Below are 19,393 nucleotides of genomic sequence, written 5' to 3'. Positions count from 1 at the left end.
CAAAGAGGGGAGAGAGAGAGGGAGAGAAAGGCAGGGAGAGAAAGGGTTGGCATGAGAGGGAGGAAAAGAGAGAGGGAGAGAAAGGGAGGGAAGAAAAGAGAGGGAGAGAAAGAGGGAGAGACAGAGACGGAGAGAGAGGGAGAGAAAGACAGGAAGAGAAAGAGAGGGAGAAAGAGGGAGAGAGAGAAAGAGAGAGATAAATTGGGAGAAAGAGGGAAAAAGAGAGGAAGAGATAGAGAGGGAGGAAAAGGGGGAGAGGTTGGTTACTGCAGCCGGTTCCTGGATCTTTCCCTCTTGCGCTTCTTCTTCTTCCCTAGAAAATATCGAGGGAACGCTTAAAGTGTGGCTCCAGCACTCACCCTCACTCCACCACGCTTAGTCCTGCTGCCGTTTGCCCCGTTCACTCATCCCCCGCCGGGCAGCAACCAGCACTCCTCGCTCTCTGGGCCTGCAGCAATCACCACGCTGGGATTGGTCAGAGGGGCTGACCATCTCTACTCCCTGCCTATGAGAGCTGGCTGTCTCCATCCTCTCCACGCCTGACTCAGTATAGTGTGCTCTAACAAACAGACATTTGGTAGGATCCATTCCAGAATGTTAGGTTTTGAACCCCACCCTTGCCTTCCAATCGGAGCAAGTAGCAAACTTGGCTGTCCTCTCCTCACCTGTATCAGTGTGTGCTCTCTAACAACTCTAATGAACAAAACATCCATCACCATTCTTATATAAAGACTTAAAGTGTAGCAGCAGCAGCAGAAGCAGCGTATGTAGTCTTTTTCAGTCTCCTAATACCAAACATCAATATGTAATTAAAACATAAAATGGGCTATATATTACTTGGGAGAGCTGGTCCTCGACTGATTACCATGGAGAGCATCAGTCAACCCCCCTCCAGCGAGCGCTGATCACTGAGCTCCACTGTGAGTAAGTGTATGGATTTATAGCTTATACCCAAATCCCCTAGGGAGAGGGACTATAGGTGGAGATAGCAGCATAACAGTCATTCTAGTCAAATATGAGCAGCACTTTGGTTTCCTGCTGCAAAGTCTACTAATCCACTTATTTATGATGAGCTAATCTGGGTTCCTCTCACACCGCTGTGGCAGACAGAGAGAGGAGGGAGAGGGGGGGGCAGGTGTGTGTGTGTGTGTGTGTGTGTGTGTGTGTGTGTGTGTGTGTGTGTGTGTGTGTGTGTGGTGGTGTGTGTGTGTGGTACAGTACTATGAAGGGCTAGTTTATGTCAGGGGGTGCTTGGTGTTAAGTGTGTGCTCCTCTCTATGAGACTCATAAGCTGTGTTCAAATACCCATAAAAACATACAGTATACTACATACTTAATGTGTATATACTACATACTATATACTATTAGTTCATTTTAGTCAACTGTAAATGAACGGCATCCTTTCAGTTGAGCGTACTAGCGCTTCGCCTGTCTACCGGAAGTTGATGTTGTTGCTATGCAACCTCTTGCAAGCTTGTTAGCATAACAAATACAAATTACTAGCTAGACAGTTTACGATTTCGGGTGTGTTCGTAAATTCAATCTGGAGTGCCAGAGAGTGCTCTGGGCATTCGTAAACTCAGAGCGTTGTCAGATTGTTTGTTCGTTAATTCAGAGCGTTTCGCACTCGGAGTGTTCAGAGCGCACACTGGACGCTCTGGCCGAGGAGTAGGGTTGATATTCAACAGGTGTTGAGCGTTTGTAAATCTTCATTTATTCTGCACTCTGGCACACTCAGACGAGAGTGCTCTGAAATCGGAATAGATAGCCAGTCCATTGAGAACACACAACGACTATACCACTTAGCTAAGCTAAGAATGCTGTGAATAATCAAGTCAATAAATGTTGGGTAGTTAGTTAGATAGCATATAGTTAATATACTGGCAAGTTCAACAATGTATTAGTAGCCAACTAACGTTAGGTAGCTAGCTAACATACCGGTACATACTGCTGTAATGATATGCTATGCAACTAACGTTAGGTAGCTAGCTAACATACCGGTACATACTGCTGTAATGATATGCTATGCGGTTCGTACGGTTAGCGTAGCTAACAAATTGTCAGCCAGCATAACGTGAACATAACTTATTTGAAAAGTAATTACTTTATTACATTGCTCAACATTTTCCTAACATTTGTCATAATTAGTTAAAGCAATGCATTTGTATCCACTCTCGTCAGACTTCAGCATATTTTCCGCCATTTTCTTCAAATCTGAAAACATTGTGCCATTTTCTGAAGAATTTCATTATGGGTCCTAAAAGCACAGAAACAGTGTCCACTGCTTGTATATTCGTATTTTGGTGAATTTAGTACGACATCCGGGAACTTTTGGCATACTAACTCCATACTATGACCAATAAGCATACTACATACTCAATTTACATTCGAACGCAGCTATAGGGTAGTAGAGGCCATCAGACACCATGAGGTCATCCTCTACTTCCTGGCTTATTGCTTAGCCTATCGGATCAGTCCTTTCAGATCTGTCAACACCAATGGAGTAAGGGCTAGAGACTAAAGTCTGTACTGCATTGTATTGTCCTGCCCTATGCCGTCCTGTCCTCTACACCCTGTCCTGCAGTGTTTCTCCCAGCGTGGTGTGGTGGCGGCGGGGCGGCGGAGGCAGAAGGTGAGAGGTGCTGAGCGGGGCTGTCCAGAGAGGAGGCAGATGAACACTACAAAGAGCCCCTGTGGTGGTGGAGTGAAAGTGAGTGCTGGAGCCACACTTTTTAACAACGGCAGGCACTAGCATACAGTCACATTACACACACACACACGGAACAGTCTCAAACACACATATATGGAACAGACACACACACACCTAGATGAACATGACATATTACTAACATAACAGGTGCCCTGACACACACACACAACACATCTTGTTGCTGTGCCATCTGAAATCACACAGTAATCTACTCGTCACTAAGTGTCTACGCCCCTGGGTAGGGGCATCAACTCTGTTTACATATCCAAGGCTTCCATGTTGATACGGAACATCAAAGACTGGCAGCACCATCACAGGCCACTATTCTCAGCATCGCATAATACTGAGTCTGATACTAGAATCCTTTATGGTGGTATAATAGCATGGAAGTAGAGTGCTATGAATTACACATTAGGCTGTAGCATAGCAGCTAAAAATGGACACCATTATCATGGAAAAGGCTAGTTTATTAGAGTGTTGTTGCTAGCATTGTCTTTAGGAATCTAACACAGAATACTAGCTACTGTTCTGAATTTCAAACAACATATAGCCCACATCAAAACTGAACAGGCCTGGGTTCAAAGAGCATTTCAATCTTTTAAATACTTTAGCGGTGCGTGATCAACCTTGCTGGCTAAATATGACCAATGGAATAGCCCCAAAAGTGCAAACCCTGCTCATCTAGCACTCCAAACACTCAAAAGTAATTGAAAGATTTCAAATACTATTTGAACCCCGGCCAGAAAAATACAATCCCAGTTGACAAAATCACACACACAACACACCTCTCCGCTGCCAATCCGTTTCTATATGATACTTACATAATTATCTCTGGCAGACCAGCCTGGGTAGAGCTGCATGTGGAGCTGCCGTTCCTTGCGGGCTAATTCGTAATACTTAGCTTGCTCTTCTCTGGATAAGGCATGCCACTGATTCAGTACGAGAGAGAAAAAAGGAAAAACAGCACACAGTCAATTACGGGTCTGCACTTTCAAGTTTCCAAAGTTCCCTCCAAAGATCCCTCCAAAGACATGGTGCTAGTGTTTTGCTACAGAAAAAATCCTTTATAAAAATGTACAAACGCTTGTAAAAAAAAATAGGGAATCATTTTTGTTTTTAAAGGGGGCGAACATGATGAAGAGATTAGCATATGGGCAGAGAGGAGAAGAGAGAGAGAGAAAGAGAGAGAAAAAAATACTTTGATTTCATATCAAAACACTGGTTCTAATTTAGCGGCGCTTTTGCTTCAAACTATGTCAGCGGGCAATTACCAAACACAGGCCGCAAACAGAGCTTTGCTGTGGCTGGCTGGCCCAACCACCAGGGCTTTCTGTTAAGACTTTCAACACGTTCTATTGGTCTCTTTCTCATTCACTTTCTTCTACTCCCATTCTCAAAAGGAACACATTTTGTCATTTCCAAACCACACTATTATTATCTACGGTAAGTTTGAAGAAAAAGCCAATTTGGTGGAACGTCCGCTAGTCAGTCAGGTAGGAAGTGGATCTGTCTGATGAGGGGAAGTAACAGGCTAGGACAAGGACATGGTCATCGGGATTAGTCCCTTGAAGGACCTTGATGTAGAAGAGTTGAAGGAACATCTCAAACATAGAAAGCGGATCCAGAGAAAGGGCTTGAACCTCTAACCAGTCCACCCATTATGACATCATTTGTATTTGAATTTATTAGGGATCCTCATTAGCTGTTGCCAAGGCAGCAGCTGCTCTTCCTGGGGTCCAAACGCATTAAGGCACTTACGTTACATACGAAACAAAAAGAAAACAGTACATCATATAACATTATTGCACTCTTCCATGATTTGCATGGGGAGGCCCGCCTATGGATTCTATTTCTGTGATCTCGAAGCCCTCTAGCTGAACGAGAGATGCTGTCAGGTGGTTATGGTTAACACAAGAACACAAATGGTGTCTTATGGCCATTTCCCTAGCACACATCATCACATTGTCAAGGTTTCAGACCCTTGACTACAGAACAGGGGGCGGTTAACCGTTCTCCATCCCAGTCAGGGTGCTCTATCCTGGGTTCTCCCATACGTACCCTCCGTCCCAGGATCTGGTTGATGGCGGCGCTCTCCTTGAGCGTGCACTCGGCCACCACGTTGGCCCTCATCTCCTTCATGTACAGCATGAAGGCATTCAGCGGCTTCTTGATGTGGGGTCTCTTGGGCTCCTGCTCCTTCCTCTGATCCTGGTGCTGAGGCTTCCTGGCAAAACAATTGGCGAGAAAAGAACAAGGGAGAGGTAAAGAAGAAGGAGGAACGGCGGCGGTGCTAAAAGAAGAAGAGGGGGACGAGGGTGTGTGCGTGCGAGGCGTTGCCAGGAGTCTTTAATCATGTACAGTCATACAGTCTTGGAGCTTTCAAGCGGAGAGAGAGATTACTTCACCAGTAATGGCAACTAAACCTTCCCCCCAGCACACACACTGCCAATCACTTAGTAGCCCCAGCGCCACAGGACCTTGATGTGTGTGGTGTGTGTGTCTCTGTCTCTGTGTGTCTCTCTGTTTCTCTGTGTGTGTGTGTGTGTTTGTGTCTCTGTGTGTGTGTGTGTATGTGTTGTGTGTGTGTGTGTGTATGTGTGTGTGTGTGTGTGTGTGCGTGTGTGTGTGTGTGTGTGTGTGTGTGTGAGTGTGTGTGTGTGTGTGTGTGTGTGTGTGTGTCTCTGTTGGTATGCATGTTGTGATGCCAGGGGCCAAATGAAGCGTAGTGGGGCCCTTATCAGCTCTGTGAGGCCCTTGTTGCTTATCTCCTCACATCAAGGTGATAGGAGAGAAGGGAGGCTGGACTGCTGTGTTGTTGGAACATGTGGTTGAGTGGCCAAATACCTGGAAGTATCCTGAACTCAATGTGCTGCTAATACCATGAGGAGTAGAATAGTGAGGTGTGTTTGGTAGGAATGTGTGTTTCAGCGTAACAGTAGAGAGGGACGTATGAGGGTTTGTTTGAGCCCCCCACACTCTAATCACGGCTGGCCATGTATGAAGTGGACCCAGACAGGGCCACTGTTTGGGGGACTCACATGTCATCAGGTCGTTGTCGTGCTGGGGCTCGTGTTTGACCTGGGGGTTGACGATGGCCGGGTGGGGGATCCCTGTGGCGTGGGGGCCGGGGGGACCCGGGACCATGTGGTGGGAGAACTGGAACAAGAACCCATGCATTAACTTTAGAACCTCGTCCTCTCTCTCTCCCCAACATACTCACACTAGGTGAAATAAGAGTTAAAAGATATTCAAAGAAAACACAGGAGAGATGTTTGAGAAAAGTACAGTAGGGAAGCATCTGGGTCCAAAGCCTCTCCTGTCTATACCAGGACTGTCCTGGCATGTACCAACCAGAGAAGGGGGGTGAGAGAAATGAGAAGGAAAGAGAGATATGGTAATAAAGAATCCAGGGGAGAGAGAGAGAGAGAGCGAGGCCTCATACGAGAGCTACCAACATAGTGCAGCTCAGAGGCAGAGTCTTTTGAGCAGCTAAATAGACAGCTGAATATGCGTGAGCACGTATGGGACATGTGCTGGGCACAGGGAGAACCAGTGTGGTGAGGCCACGGCACTGATGAGACAGAGTCCAAGGCCTGGATTCCTGTCTGTCTGTCTGTCTGTCTGTCTGTCTGTCTGTCTGTCTGTCTGTCGTCTGTCTGTCTGTCTGTCTGTCTGTCTGTCTGTAGGGTCACTCTTCTCAATGGATCCACATGTATGGTACTGTATATAGTTGGTCTCAATCTTCCCTTGTCAATTGGGTGGTTGTGTGTGTGTGTGTGTGGTCATCCTAAACGTACCATCCTAGTGGGGGCGTGATCTGTCCCACTCCTCCAGGGGAGAGGGGGTAGAAGTTGGTCATGTCTGGCCCGGGGTGATGCCGCTGCATGCCTGTAGAGAGACAGGATGAGTGGTACTGTCCTGTATGAAAAGGAACAGAACATGCATTCAATGACCCAACCATGAAGATGACGCGTTGTCCCAACGTTGTTGAAACGTTGCTGTAATAGACACCATATTGTAACAGTGTTTAGAGCCTTGCTTGTTATTGATACTGTAAATTATTGTTAGAACATTTAATGACCGTGAATGTTTGGGTTGTGCGTGTACACTCCCATCTTTTGGAATGGTTTCTCTCGGCAATCTTGAAATGGTTGATCTGCATGTCACTGACATGACAAGGGACATCTGTGCCAGGCAGCGTTGGAATTCAGTGTATGAACTGTACATGTGTGTGGCTGTGTGCCAAGTGTGTATTATTATAACAGATTACAGAAAGGTTCACATTTGCCCCCATGTAGGCCTCCAGTCCTCTAGTCCCCATGTAGGCCTCCAAGTCCCTCTAGTCCCTCTAGTCCCCCATGTAGTCCCTCTAGTCCCTCTAGTCCCTCTACCCCTCCAGTCCCTCTAGTCCCACCATGTAGCCCTCCAGTCCCTCTAGTCCCCCCACATGTAGCCCTCCAGTCCCCCTAGTCCCCAGGTAGCCCTCCAGTCCCCTAGATCCCCATGTAGCCCTCTAGTCCCTCTAGTCCCTCTAGTCCCTCTAATCCCTCTAGTCCCTCTAGTCCCTCTAATCCCTCTAGTCCCTCTAGTCCCTCTAGTCCCCCCATGTTAGCCCTCCAGTCCCCTCTAGTCCCCATGTAGCCCTCCAGTCCCTCTAGTCCCCCCATGTAGCCTCCAGTCCTCCAGTCCCTCCAGTCCCTCTAGTCCCCATGTAGCCCTCCAGTCCCCATGTAGCCCTCCAGTCCCCCTAGTCCCCATGTAGCCCTCCAGTCCCCCTAGTCCCCATGTAGCCCTCCAGTCCATCAAGTCTATGTAGCCCTCCAGTCCCTCCAGTCCCTCTAGTCCCCCCATGTAGCCCTCTAGTCCCTCTAGTCCCTCTAGTCCCTCTAGTCCCTCTAGTCCCCCTAGTCCCTCTAGTCCCTCTAGTCCCTCTAGTCCCCCTAGTCCCTCTAGTCCCTCTAGTCCCCCCATGTAGCCCTCCAGTCCCTCTAGTCCCCCCATGTAGCCCTCCAGTCCCTCCAGTCCCTCTAGTCCCCCCATGTAGCTCTCCAGTCCCTCCAGTTCCTCTAGTCCCCCCATGTAGCCCTCCAGTCCCTCTAGTCCCCCATGTAGCCCTCCAGTCCCTCTAGTCCCCCATGTAGCCCTCCAGTCCCTCCAGTCCTCCAGTCCCTCCAGTCAGAGTGTTCATTAAGGCCTGTCTCTCTCTGTGCTTCCTGTAATGCTCCCTAGAGAGAGCATTCACTGGGGCACTGCCCTGTCACTGGCTCCTCAACACAGCTAAGCTCTCCCTCTCTTCATCACGCTAGGCCTCTTGGGCTTCAAGGTCAAGGGCTCTCAGCTACCTCCGCTTGTTGTGGAGGCTGGCGAGAAGTTAAACTGGGATGGAAGGATGGAGAGAGGGAGGAGGGGGAGGGTGAAGGAAATTAAGGACCCTAGTAAATGATCTGTCAGACTGGGAGCTATGGTCAAGGGAGTGCTGTGTAGGCCCGTGTAGAAGGCCCCGCCTCCAGATTACCACCATCTCCTAATCCCAGATGGATCCATGCTTTTCTCTCCCCCCCTTCTCTCCACCCCCCTCTTTCTTCTCAGGCTGCAGTCTGATGGGGTCTAACTCCTTCGCAAGCGGCAGAGACAGGAGGCTTATCTTCCAAAGCCACTGTAGCAACGCTGGATTCCAGCACCCCCAGCCCACTTCTTCACCACCCCCAGTCTCAGGTGCTCTGTAGGGCACTAGGAAGGAGGGAAGGAAGGGGAGGGAGCGAAAGGAGGGGGAGCGTGAGAGAGAGGAATGGGGGATGTAAGGAAGGGTAAGGAGCATGGGGCGGAGGGAAAGTGAGAAGGTAGTGAAAGATAGGAAAGTCAGAAGGGAAGGGAGAGATAGAGATGGAGTGAGGGGAGCTTCAGTGTTAACACTGTCACTCAAGGCACTAAAAAGGTGCGGAATTACTCGCTCACATCAACATCCTCCCCACCATTTACCCAGCTAGCCTTGCTTCTGAACCATTTTCATAACCTTGCCCACATTGTAGACATAACTTGTATTTCAAAATATGATATCGTATTAAATATTATATTTTAAGTGTTACATCTTTATCATTGTAAATTAGAATGTGAAGTCTGAAGTCTGTTCAAGGCTCCGGAATTTGACCTTTGATCCGACGTTACCCGCCCGGCACATATTAGAGCTTATTAGGACCCATAATGAGAACATCCATGATTTCTTAAATAATGAACCGAGAAGATCCAAAGTCCTGATCCCGCTATGGAGTGCAGCGAGTCGATTGGCTGATGAAAATGTGAGCGAGAGAGCTGGTGAGCCAAGAGAACAGAAGGCAAAGTGTGATAGAAAGAGTAAGAGAAAGAGCGAAAGAGAAGCACGAGAGAGAGAGAGGAGAGATGGATAGAGACTACCCTCTCTGCTTCCTACATTTCTTTATCTCTTCTACAGTATCTAGACCTGGAAATGCCATGGGACTTCATTTACAGCTAATTCATCTAGCAGATCTCTTCTACATGGACCAGTCCAGGCTATGGGAGTGTGTGGGTCGATTCAGACGCGGATATCCTCCAGCGGTTTCTTCATATAACTCCATCCTGTGCTATGTTTATCATCAACTCTCATACTCAATCCCTGGGGACTACTCAGACCAAAATGTATGAGGACTGTAAATGAGGACCAAAATGTTTTAAAAAACGAAGCCCTAATGGAAAGCATTACTGTAAAGAAATCCTGTAGCCGACAAGGGAAGTGAATGACTTTCTGGAACAAATGCAGCCTTTCACTAAATCCACTATTCAGTTGTCCTGCTGTGCACAGGTACATAAGATCACTACAATGTCTGGATAGATCTGGTGTATGGCGGCCATATTGGATTATTTACTCAACTGCTCCGTCATCACACATCGCATCCTGTCTGGTCTGCCTCCTGCTTTTAAGTGGGGGGCCGGTGCGTGGCAGCCGGAAGGAAGAGGGGAGGAGAGGGGAGGGGAGCGCATATGGAGGGCCGGGGCCAGACCAGTACAAGACTTATGAAGCTCTGCCAAAGTCTCACCCTGACTGTGCCTGTGCTTTCCAACTGCCTTTATGCTCTAGCGCCTGTCAGGGGTTTTACTGTGACGTTTTTACCCAGACAGACAGTCTGTCAGGGGTTTTACTGTGACGTTTTTACCCAGACAGACAGTCCTGTCAGGGTTTTACTGTGACGTTTTTACCCAGACAGACAGTCTGTCAGGGGTTTTACTGTGACGTTTTTACCCAGACAGACAGTCTGTCAGGGGTTTTACTGTGACGTTTTTACCCAGACAGACAGTCTGTCAGGGGTTTTACTGTGACGTTTTTACCCAGACAGACAGTCTGTCAGGGGTTTTACTGTGACGTTTTTTACTCAGACAGACAGTCTGTCAGGGTTTTACTGTGACGTTTTACCCAGACAGACAGTCTGTCAGGGGTTTTACTGTGACGTTTTTTTACTCAGACAGACAGTCTGTCAGGGGTTTTACTGTGACGTTTTACTCAACAGACAGTCTGTCAGGGGTTTTACTGTGACGTTTTTTACTCAGACAGACAGTCTGTAGGGGTTTTACTGTGACGTTTTTACCCAGACAGACAGTCTGTCAGGGGTTTTACTGTGACGTTTTTTACCCAGACAGACAGTCTGTCAGGGTTTTACTGTGACGTTTTTTACTCAGACAGACAGTCTGTCAGGGGTTTTACTGTGACGTTTTTACTCAGACAGACAGGGAAATAGTATTATATAATGTGACGAATGGAGGGGTAAAAAAAGAGTAGAGAAAGATAGAGAAGAACGATAGAGAAGAAAGAAAAGCGGTTTTTCAGCAGTGCAGTGTGGTAAGGCCCCGACAGCCGTGCCTGTCTGAGGAGCTCTCTGCTTGATTCAGGTAGGTGGGGAGATGCGGTACGCTGTGTGGAGGAAGGTGTTCTACTTTCTTTCTCTGAGACAGAATGTCACCCAACCACCTTGTGTAGGGGGCTGGGTGAACTTCTACGTTACATTTCCCTCTGAGGAATAGCTTTGGCTTCATGTCTCTTTGTGGAGATGGTAGTGATGAATACGGTGCGATGTGAAAATCTTTACTACACTGAACAAAATATAAAAAATGGGCAACAATTTCAAACGATTTTACAGAGTTAAAGTTCATATTAGGAAAATCTGTCAATTGAAATAAATTCTATGGATTTCACATGACAGGGAATACAAATATGCATTTGTTGGTCACAGATACCTTTTAATAAAAATAAAAAAAGTAGGGGCATGGATCAGAAACCTAGTCAGTATCTAGTGTGACCACCATTTGCCTCATGCTGTTGATTGTATCCTGTGGAATGTTGTCCCACTCCTCTTCAATGGCTGTGCGAAGTTGCTGGATATTGGCGGGAACTGGAGCCTCCCAAACATGCTCAATGGGTGACATGTCTGGTGAGTAGACAGGCCATGGAAGAACTGGGACATTTTCAGCTCCCAGGAATTGTGTACAGATCCTTGCGACATGGGCCACGCATTATCATGCTGAAACATGAGTTGATGGCGGCGGATGAATGGCACGACCATGGGCCTCAGGATCTCGTCACGGTATCTCTGTGCATTCAAAATGCCATCGATAAAATGCAACTGTGTTAGTTGTACGTAGCTTATGCCTGTCCAAACCATAACCCCACCGCCACCATGGGGCGCACATGTTGACGTAAGCAAACCGCTCACCCACACGGCGCCATCTGCCCGGTACAGATGACCGGGATTCACCTCTGAAGAGCCACTTCTCCAGCGGGCCAGAGGCCATCACAGGGTGAGCATTTCCCAATGAAGTCGGTTACGACGCAGAACTGCACGAGCTTCTCTGAGACGGTTTTCTGACAATTCTTCGTTGTGCAAACCCAGTTTCATCAGCCGTCCAGGTGGTCCTGGGCTTGTGTGGTTACATGGGTCTGCGGTTGTGAGGCCGGTTGGACGTACTGCCAATTCTCTAAAACGACGTTGGAGGGTCTTATGGTAGAGAAATGGACATTGAATTCTTGTCAACAGCTCTGGTGGACATTTCCCGCAGTCAGCGTGCAAATTGCATGCTCCCTCAAAACATGAGACATCTGTGGCATCGTGTTGTGTGACAAAACTGCACATTTTAGAGTGGCCTTTGAATGACCCCAACACAAGGTGTGTAATGGTCATGCAGTTTAATTAACTTCTTGATATTCCACACCTGTCAGGTGGATGGATTATCTTGGCAAAAGACAAATGCTCATTAACAGGGATGTAAACAAATGTGTGTACAAAATATGTGTGTCCTTTGTGTTACCATGGTTAATGATGTCCACTGCTTTAGGGGAGGGGGGCATTGATTGGCTACCTTGTTTGGGGTTGATGTCCTGGGGGTGGTGTCCCGGAGTGGGGTCCGGGGGCGAATGTTCGTCGCTGTACTGATGAGGGGGGTGAGCGGATGGACCGCATGCGACGGCTGCACCACCGGACCTTATTGACTGGAATGGAGAGGGAGAGAGAGAGGAGGACACCATGAGAGAGGCAGAACACATTAACAAGGCATTACTTACCTTCCTCAATTCAGCTAGCAGCTAGCATTTCCACATGTTTTCCAGCGCTAAATCAAGTCCCGGCCCTCTCTCAATGACAAGGGTACAGCCGTTTGGTGATTTGTGTAGCCCACAAAACCCCCCCCCCCCACACACACACACACACCACACACACACACACACACACACACACACACACACACACACACACACACACACACACACACACACACACACACACACACAGGAGCTGGTAAGATGAAAGGGGTGGTGCAGTCACAATTTTCCTGTTTTTAATTATATTTCCACACCATGAGGTCGAAATAAGACTCTGAAATTGTGAAAATGCCCTTTTAGTGTGAGAGATTTTGGAGAGAAAAAACCCTGGAATTTCAGCCTGTTCAGGTGGCATGGAGTTTCTGGCCCACGGCATGACATCACAATCTGATCTGATTATTCTAACCAATGACCAGTAATCTTTTATTTGCATATGTATCCTCCTACTTTGAAGGGGTAACTGCGGTAGGCTCTAGAGTCTCTAAACAATCTTATCCGCCAATCAGGGTTGTATATGTAAATATATTTACATTTGAATCAACACGCCCACACGATCAGACTGAGCATTTCAATGGCAAAAGGAGGATCATGGAAATAAATGATTACAAATATATTTTGCTCAAGTGGCATTGAGTTATATTCATGAAATAAACAGTGATTTATTAGACATATGTGATGCTAAAAAAATAATATTAAAAAAGACTGCATGGGGGCTTTAATGGAACAGTAAAAATAAAACACCTTCCCGCAGGGCAGGTCTCAATGTACTCCCCTTCCAGCCTTTCCCCAACCACCTCAAAACTTTGTTTAGCCGTGGTCAGTGAGTACTACCCCTATTTCCTGCCTAAGGGCAAGCGGGGGTTGGAAAGAAGGGGGAGAGTGGAAGAGAAAGCCCCACAGGGTAGAGTTAGAGCAGAGGTCTTAGCAGTGAGATCAAAGGCAGTCATTAGCCGGTGAATAAGAGGAGTTCATTACAGAGCCAGAGCCAGGGAAGGAGGAGAGAAGGAGGGATGAGCCGATGGAAGAGGGGTGATGGAGAGAGAAAAAGATAGGGCAAGAGAAAGAGGGAAGGATGACAAGAGAGGGAAGGAGGACGAGAGAGAGAAAGAACATGTTTCCCATGCCAATAAAGCCCCTTGAATTGAATTGAAAGAGAGAGAATTGAAAGAGGAGGACAAGAAAGGGAAGGAGAGAGAGAACGAGAGAGAGGACGAGAGAGAGATCTTGTAGAGACGTCTGCAGTAGAACCAAAAGGCAGGGTTAATCACGTCAGCAGTGGTCTGGCCACAGCACCCCCTTCCCTACCACCCCCCACCCCTAGGCTGACTCACAGAAGTCTGCACCCCCCAACCCGCCCCTCCAACCCGGCCAGCCCCCCAGCCGCTTACACGCTCCAACAGCACTGAACACATGGTACTGCTTAGCCATGCTAAATCTACTACTCACAATCAGAGCACCCAGCACTGACCCTGGACCTGCTTCTAACAGAGTCAAAACATCATTTCTAAAGGATATATGGCTTTGTCTGAAAAAACGATCAAATATATACCGGTGTGTATAAGAATGATGAGTAAACGTATAGCATGCTATTTCAAAAGGCTACACGCTTGATCTGAAAGTCATCCATCAACCAATCCTACGCATTTTGACTACACCCAATCTTGCCCACATATAACAAATGCTATCCCTAAACAAACAAACAAACAAACATACATACATATAAATACATATATATATATATATATATATATATATATATATATACACACATACAGTTGAAGTCGGAAGTTTACATACACTTAGGTTTGAGTCATTAAAACTCGTTTTTCAACCACTCCACAAATTTCTTGTTAACAAACTATAGTTTTGGCAAGTCGGTTAGGACATCTACTTGTGTATGACACAAGTAATTTTTCCAACAATTGTTTACAGACAGATTATTTCACTTATAATTCACTGTATCACAATTCCAGTGGGTCATAAGTTTACATACACTAAATTGACTATGCCATTAAACAGCTTGAAAATTCCAGAAATGATGTCATGGCTTTAGAAGCTTCTGAAAGGCTAATTTACATAATTTGAGTCAATTGGAGGTGTACCTGTGGATGTATTTCAAGGCCTACCTTCAAACTCAGTGCCTCTTTGCTTGACATCATGGGAAAAATCAAAAGAAAATCAGTCAAAACCAATGTAGACCTCCACAAATCTGGTTCATCCTTGGGAGCAATTCTAAACGCCTGAAGGTACCACGTTCATCTGTACAAACAATAGTACGCAAGTTTAAACACCATAGGACCACGCAGCCATCATACCGCTCAGGAAGGAGACGCGTTCTGTCTCCTAGAGATGAACGTACTTTGGTGTGAGAAGTGCAAATCAAATCCCAGAACAACAGCAAAGGACCTTGTGAAGATGCTGGAGGAAACAGGTACAAAAGTATCCATATCCACAGTAAAACGAGTCCTATATCGACATAACCTGAAAGGCCGCTCAGCAAGAAAGAAGCCACTGCTCCAAAACCGCCATAAAAAAGCGAGACTACGGTTTGTAACTGCACATGGGGACAAAGATCGTACTTTTTGGAGAAATGTCCTCTGATGAAACCAAAAATAGAACTGTTTGGCCATAATGACCATCGTTATGTTTGGAGGAAAAAGGGGAGGCTTGCAAGCCGAAGAACACCATCACAACCGTGAAGCATGGGGGTGGCAGCATCATGTTGTGGGGGGTGCTTTGCTGCAAGAGGGACTGGTGCACTTCACAAAATAGATGGCATCATGCGGGAGGAAAATGATGTGGATATATTGAAGCAACATCTCAAGACATCAGTCAGGAAGTTAAAGCTTGGTTACAAATAGGTCTTCCAAATGGACAATGACCCCAAGCATACTCCCAAAGTTGTGGCAAAATGGCTTAAGGACAACAAAGTCAAGGTATTGGAGTGGCCATCACAAAGCCCTGATCTCAATCCGATAGAAAATGTGTGGGAATAACTGAAAAAGTGTGTGCGAGCAAGGAGGCCTACAAACCTGATTCAGTTACACCAGCTCTGCCAGGAGGAATGGGCCAAAATTCACCCAACTTATTGTGGGAAGCTTGTGGAAGGCTACCCGAAACCTTTGTCCCAAGTTAAACAATTTAAAGGCAATGCTACCAAATACTAATTGAGTGTATGTAAACTTATGACCCACTGGGAATGTGATGAAATAAATAAAAGCTGAATTAAATAACACCACTAGGTGACTTTCATTGGCTTGATTTGCAGCGAGGCGATTCGTGCTAAGGTGACATTCTCAGCATGCACATTTTTGGCAAGGCCACAACTCCCCCTGGAATTTCCTGTGTTGCCGGACCGGACCCCTCACAGACCGGCACCAAACTACAACCTCTCCCCCTACCCCCTCTGGGAATGTCCTAACCAGGGGTTTAGCAGTAGGGTGGGGTGGATCTCAGCTATGCACACCTTACTAAAAGGGCCTTCATGTGTGTCAGATTCCGGAGCCTGGTTAAGCATCAAGACCCCCAGGTCTCCAGCCCTCTCTCTTTTGCTCTCTCTCTCTCTCTCTCTCTCTCACACACACACACACACACACACACACACACACACACACACACACGCCACACACACACACACACACACACCATCATCAACATATCAAGTACGTTTGGCTTGACCACCTCTTACGTAATGTTGGATCCTGCCTCAAAATAGTACAACATTTTTAGAACTAATTTGCATAGTAATGAAAAACACCCAAAAAAGGACTTCCGATCAAAAATAGAGTGAGCATCAACTACAAAAAAATTATCTAAATCCAACTTCAAACAAAATTAGCTCACTCATAGCAACTAATTAGTCCCTAAACCCTGGCTCTACAGTCCTGACGTCTCAAGCCCAGGAGAACCCAGGTCAGCCAGGGTCAAAGGTCAGGGGATAATCTGTGTGTTGGAATAGCTTTAATGGCACTTTATCCCACCAGGCTGAGGACCGAAGAGGACTCCCAAGTAGAGGGCCTGAATTGGGCCTGGAGCAGCCAGGGACATGCCTGTACTAGCTGGGGCTAAAATTATACCATCCTCACCCCTCTTCTCTTAATTGTTACGCCTTTCAGCTCACATTTGCTTCCCTGCGGGAACGAGATAAGAACCTGGATGTAGGATTTTCATTTAAGCTCTCCAGTCTTCGGGTTCTCTTTTCTGACAGAGGGAGAAAGAGTGAGGATGGAGAGAGAGAGAGAGAGGAGAGAGAGAGATAGAGAGAGACAGAGAGAGAATCCTAAACCATATAAATGAGACAATATAACAAGCATGCAGTCATTGATGCAGGTACACACACAAACCCGTGCACACACTTCCCCCTATATCTCCAGCTCCATCCCATGGCAGAAAACCAACACAGCCCACTTGCTGACGGCCTCTCTGGCACCTGAGAAAGCCGAGGAGCTTTTGAAACGCCCTTGCCTCCACCATATTGGAGAAGACCTCTTTTGTGCTCTCCCAGTTGCAGCTGTCACAGCCCATTTCCCTCAACTTCTTAATAAACTGTGCTTCCATTGTGTGCCGTCCTTAAGTTTAAATCCACCAGGGGAAACCTGGGGGCTTCTGTGACCGACACAGCCTTTACTGAATCTAGGAGGCACATATGCATCCTCTACCTAAACCATAGCATCACTACTAGCCAGCACCATCAACTACCTAAACCATAGGACCACTACTAGCCACTAGCCAGTACCATCCTCTACCTAAACCATAGCTCCACTACTAACCAGCACCATCCACTACCTAAACCATAGCCCACTTCTAGCCAGCAAAATCCTCTACCTAAACAATAGTCCACTACTAGCCAGCACCATCCTCTACCTAAACCATAGCACCACTACTAGCCAGCACCATCCTCTACCTAAACCATAGCACCACTACTAGCCAGCACCATCCTCTACCTAAACCATAGCACCACTACTAGCCAGGACCATCCTCTACCTAAACCATAGCACCACTACTAGCCAGCACCATCCTCTACCTAAACCATAGCCCACTACTAGCCAGTACCATCCTCTACCTAAACCATAGCACCACTACTAGCCAGCACCATCCTCTACCTAAACCATAGTCCACTACTAGCCAGCACCATCCTCTACCGAAACCATAGCCCACTACTAGCCAGTACCATCCTCTACCTAAACCATAGCACCACTACTAGCCAGCACCATCATCTACCTAAACAATAGCATCACTATTAGCCAGTACCATCCTCTACCTAAAACAAAGCACCACTACTAGCCAGCACCATCCTCTACCTAAACAATAGCATCAATATTAGCCAGTACCATCCTCTACCTAAAACATAGCACCACTACTAGCCAGCACCATCCTCTACCTAAACCATAGCCCACTAATAGCAACTAGCCAGTACAATCCTTTACCTAAACCATAGCACCACTACTAGCCAGAACCATCCTCTACCAAAACCATAGCCCACTACTAGCCAGTACCATCCTCTACCAAAACCATAGCCAACTACTAGCCAGCACCATCCTCTACCTAAACCATAGCCCACTACTAGCCAGCACCATCATCTACCTAAACCATAGCATCACTATTAGCCAGTACCATCCTCTACCTAAAACATAGCACCACTACTAGCCAGAACCATCCTCTACCAAAACCATAGCCCACTACTAGCCAGTACCATCCTCTACCAAAACCATAGCCAACTACTAGCCAGCACCATCCTCTACCTAAACCATAGCACCACTACTAGCCAGGACCATCCTCTACCTAAACCACAGTACCACTACTTGCCAACACAATTCTCTACCTAAACCATAGCACCACTACTAGCCAGCACCATCCTCTACCTAAACCATAGCCCACTACTAGCCAGCACCATCCTCTACCTAAACCATAGCACAACTACTAGCCACTAGCCAGGACCATCCTCTACCTAAACCATAGCCCACTACTAGCCAGCAACATCATCTACCTAAACCATAGCATCACTATTAGCCAGTACCATCCTCTACCTAAACCATAGCCCACTACTAGCCAGCACCATCCTCTACCTAAAAAATAGCTCCACTACTAGCCAGCACAATCCTCTACCTAAACCATAGAACAACTACTAGCCAGCACCATCCTCTACCTAAACCATAGCCCACTACTAGCCAGCACCATCCTCTACCTAAACCATAGCTCCACTACTAGCCAGAACCATCCTCTACCTAAACCATACACCACTATTAGCCAGTACCATCCTCTACCTAAACCATAGCCCACTACTAGCCAGCACCATCCTCTACCTAAACCATAGCATCACTACTAGCCAACACCATCCTCTACCTAAACCATAGCACCACTACTAGCCAGAACCATCCTCTACCTAAACCATAGCATCACTACTAGCCAGGACCATCCTTTACCTAAACCATACACCACTATTAGCCAGAACCATCCTCTACCTAAACCATAGCACCACTACTAGCCAGGACCATCCTTTACCTAAACCATACACCACTATTAGCCAGTACCATCCTCTACCTAAAACATAGCATCACTACTAGCCATTAGCCAGCACCATCCTCTACCTAAACCATAGCACCGCTACTAGCCAGCAACATCCTCTGACTAAACCATAGCACCGCTACTAGCCAGCACCATCCTCTACCTAAACCATAGCCCACTACTAGCCAGCACCATCCTCTACATAAACCATAGCACCACGACTAGCCAGCACCATCCTCTACCTAAACCATAGCCCACTACTAGCCAGCATCATCCTCTACCTAAACCATAGCACCACCGCTAGCCAGCACCGTCCTCTACCTAAACCATAGCTCCACTACTAGCCACTAGCCAGCACCATCCTCTTCCTAAACCATAGCCCACTACTAGCCACTAGCCAGTACCATCCTCTACCTAAGCCATAGCACCACTACTAGCCAGCACCATCCTCTACCTAAACCATAGCACCACTACTAGCCAGGACCATCCTTTACCTAAACCACAGTACCACTACTAGCCAGAACTATCCTCTACCTAAACCATAGCATCACTACTAGCCAGCACCATCCTCTACCTAA

General features: G+C 47.0%; 1 protein-coding gene and 1 long non-coding RNA gene across 2 annotated transcripts; both read right to left on the bottom strand.

Moving 5' to 3' along the window:
• Positions 1–232: 232 nt before the first annotated feature.
• LOC115189673 (lymphoid enhancer-binding factor 1-like) lies at positions 233–5,887 on the bottom strand. The gene is made up of 4 exons (XM_029748222.1): positions 5,733–5,887; positions 4,769–5,000; positions 3,532–3,639; positions 233–308 (listed from the first exon to the last, which is right to left on the bottom strand). Exons 1-4 carry the CDS (start codon positions 5,885–5,887, stop codon positions 264–266), a joined length of 540 nt encoding a protein of 179 aa, XP_029604082.1. The 3' UTR covers positions 233–263.
• Positions 5,888–6,352: 465 nt separating this feature from the next.
• LOC115189675 (uncharacterized) lies at positions 6,353–12,122 on the bottom strand. Its single transcript, XR_003876972.1, has 2 exons — positions 12,074–12,122; positions 6,353–6,628 (listed from the first exon to the last, which is right to left on the bottom strand). It is a non-coding gene; the product is annotated as an uncharacterized LOC115189675 (long non-coding RNA).
• Positions 12,123–19,393: the final 7,271 nt, after the last annotated feature.

This window comes from Salmo trutta, unplaced genomic scaffold, assembly GCF_901001165.1.
Source record: "Salmo trutta unplaced genomic scaffold, fSalTru1.1, whole genome shotgun sequence".
Taxonomy (NCBI): domain Eukaryota; kingdom Metazoa; phylum Chordata; class Actinopteri; order Salmoniformes; family Salmonidae; genus Salmo; species Salmo trutta.
The sequence above is the reverse complement of the archived record's forward strand: the minus strand, read 5'-3'. Positions and strand labels throughout refer to the sequence as shown.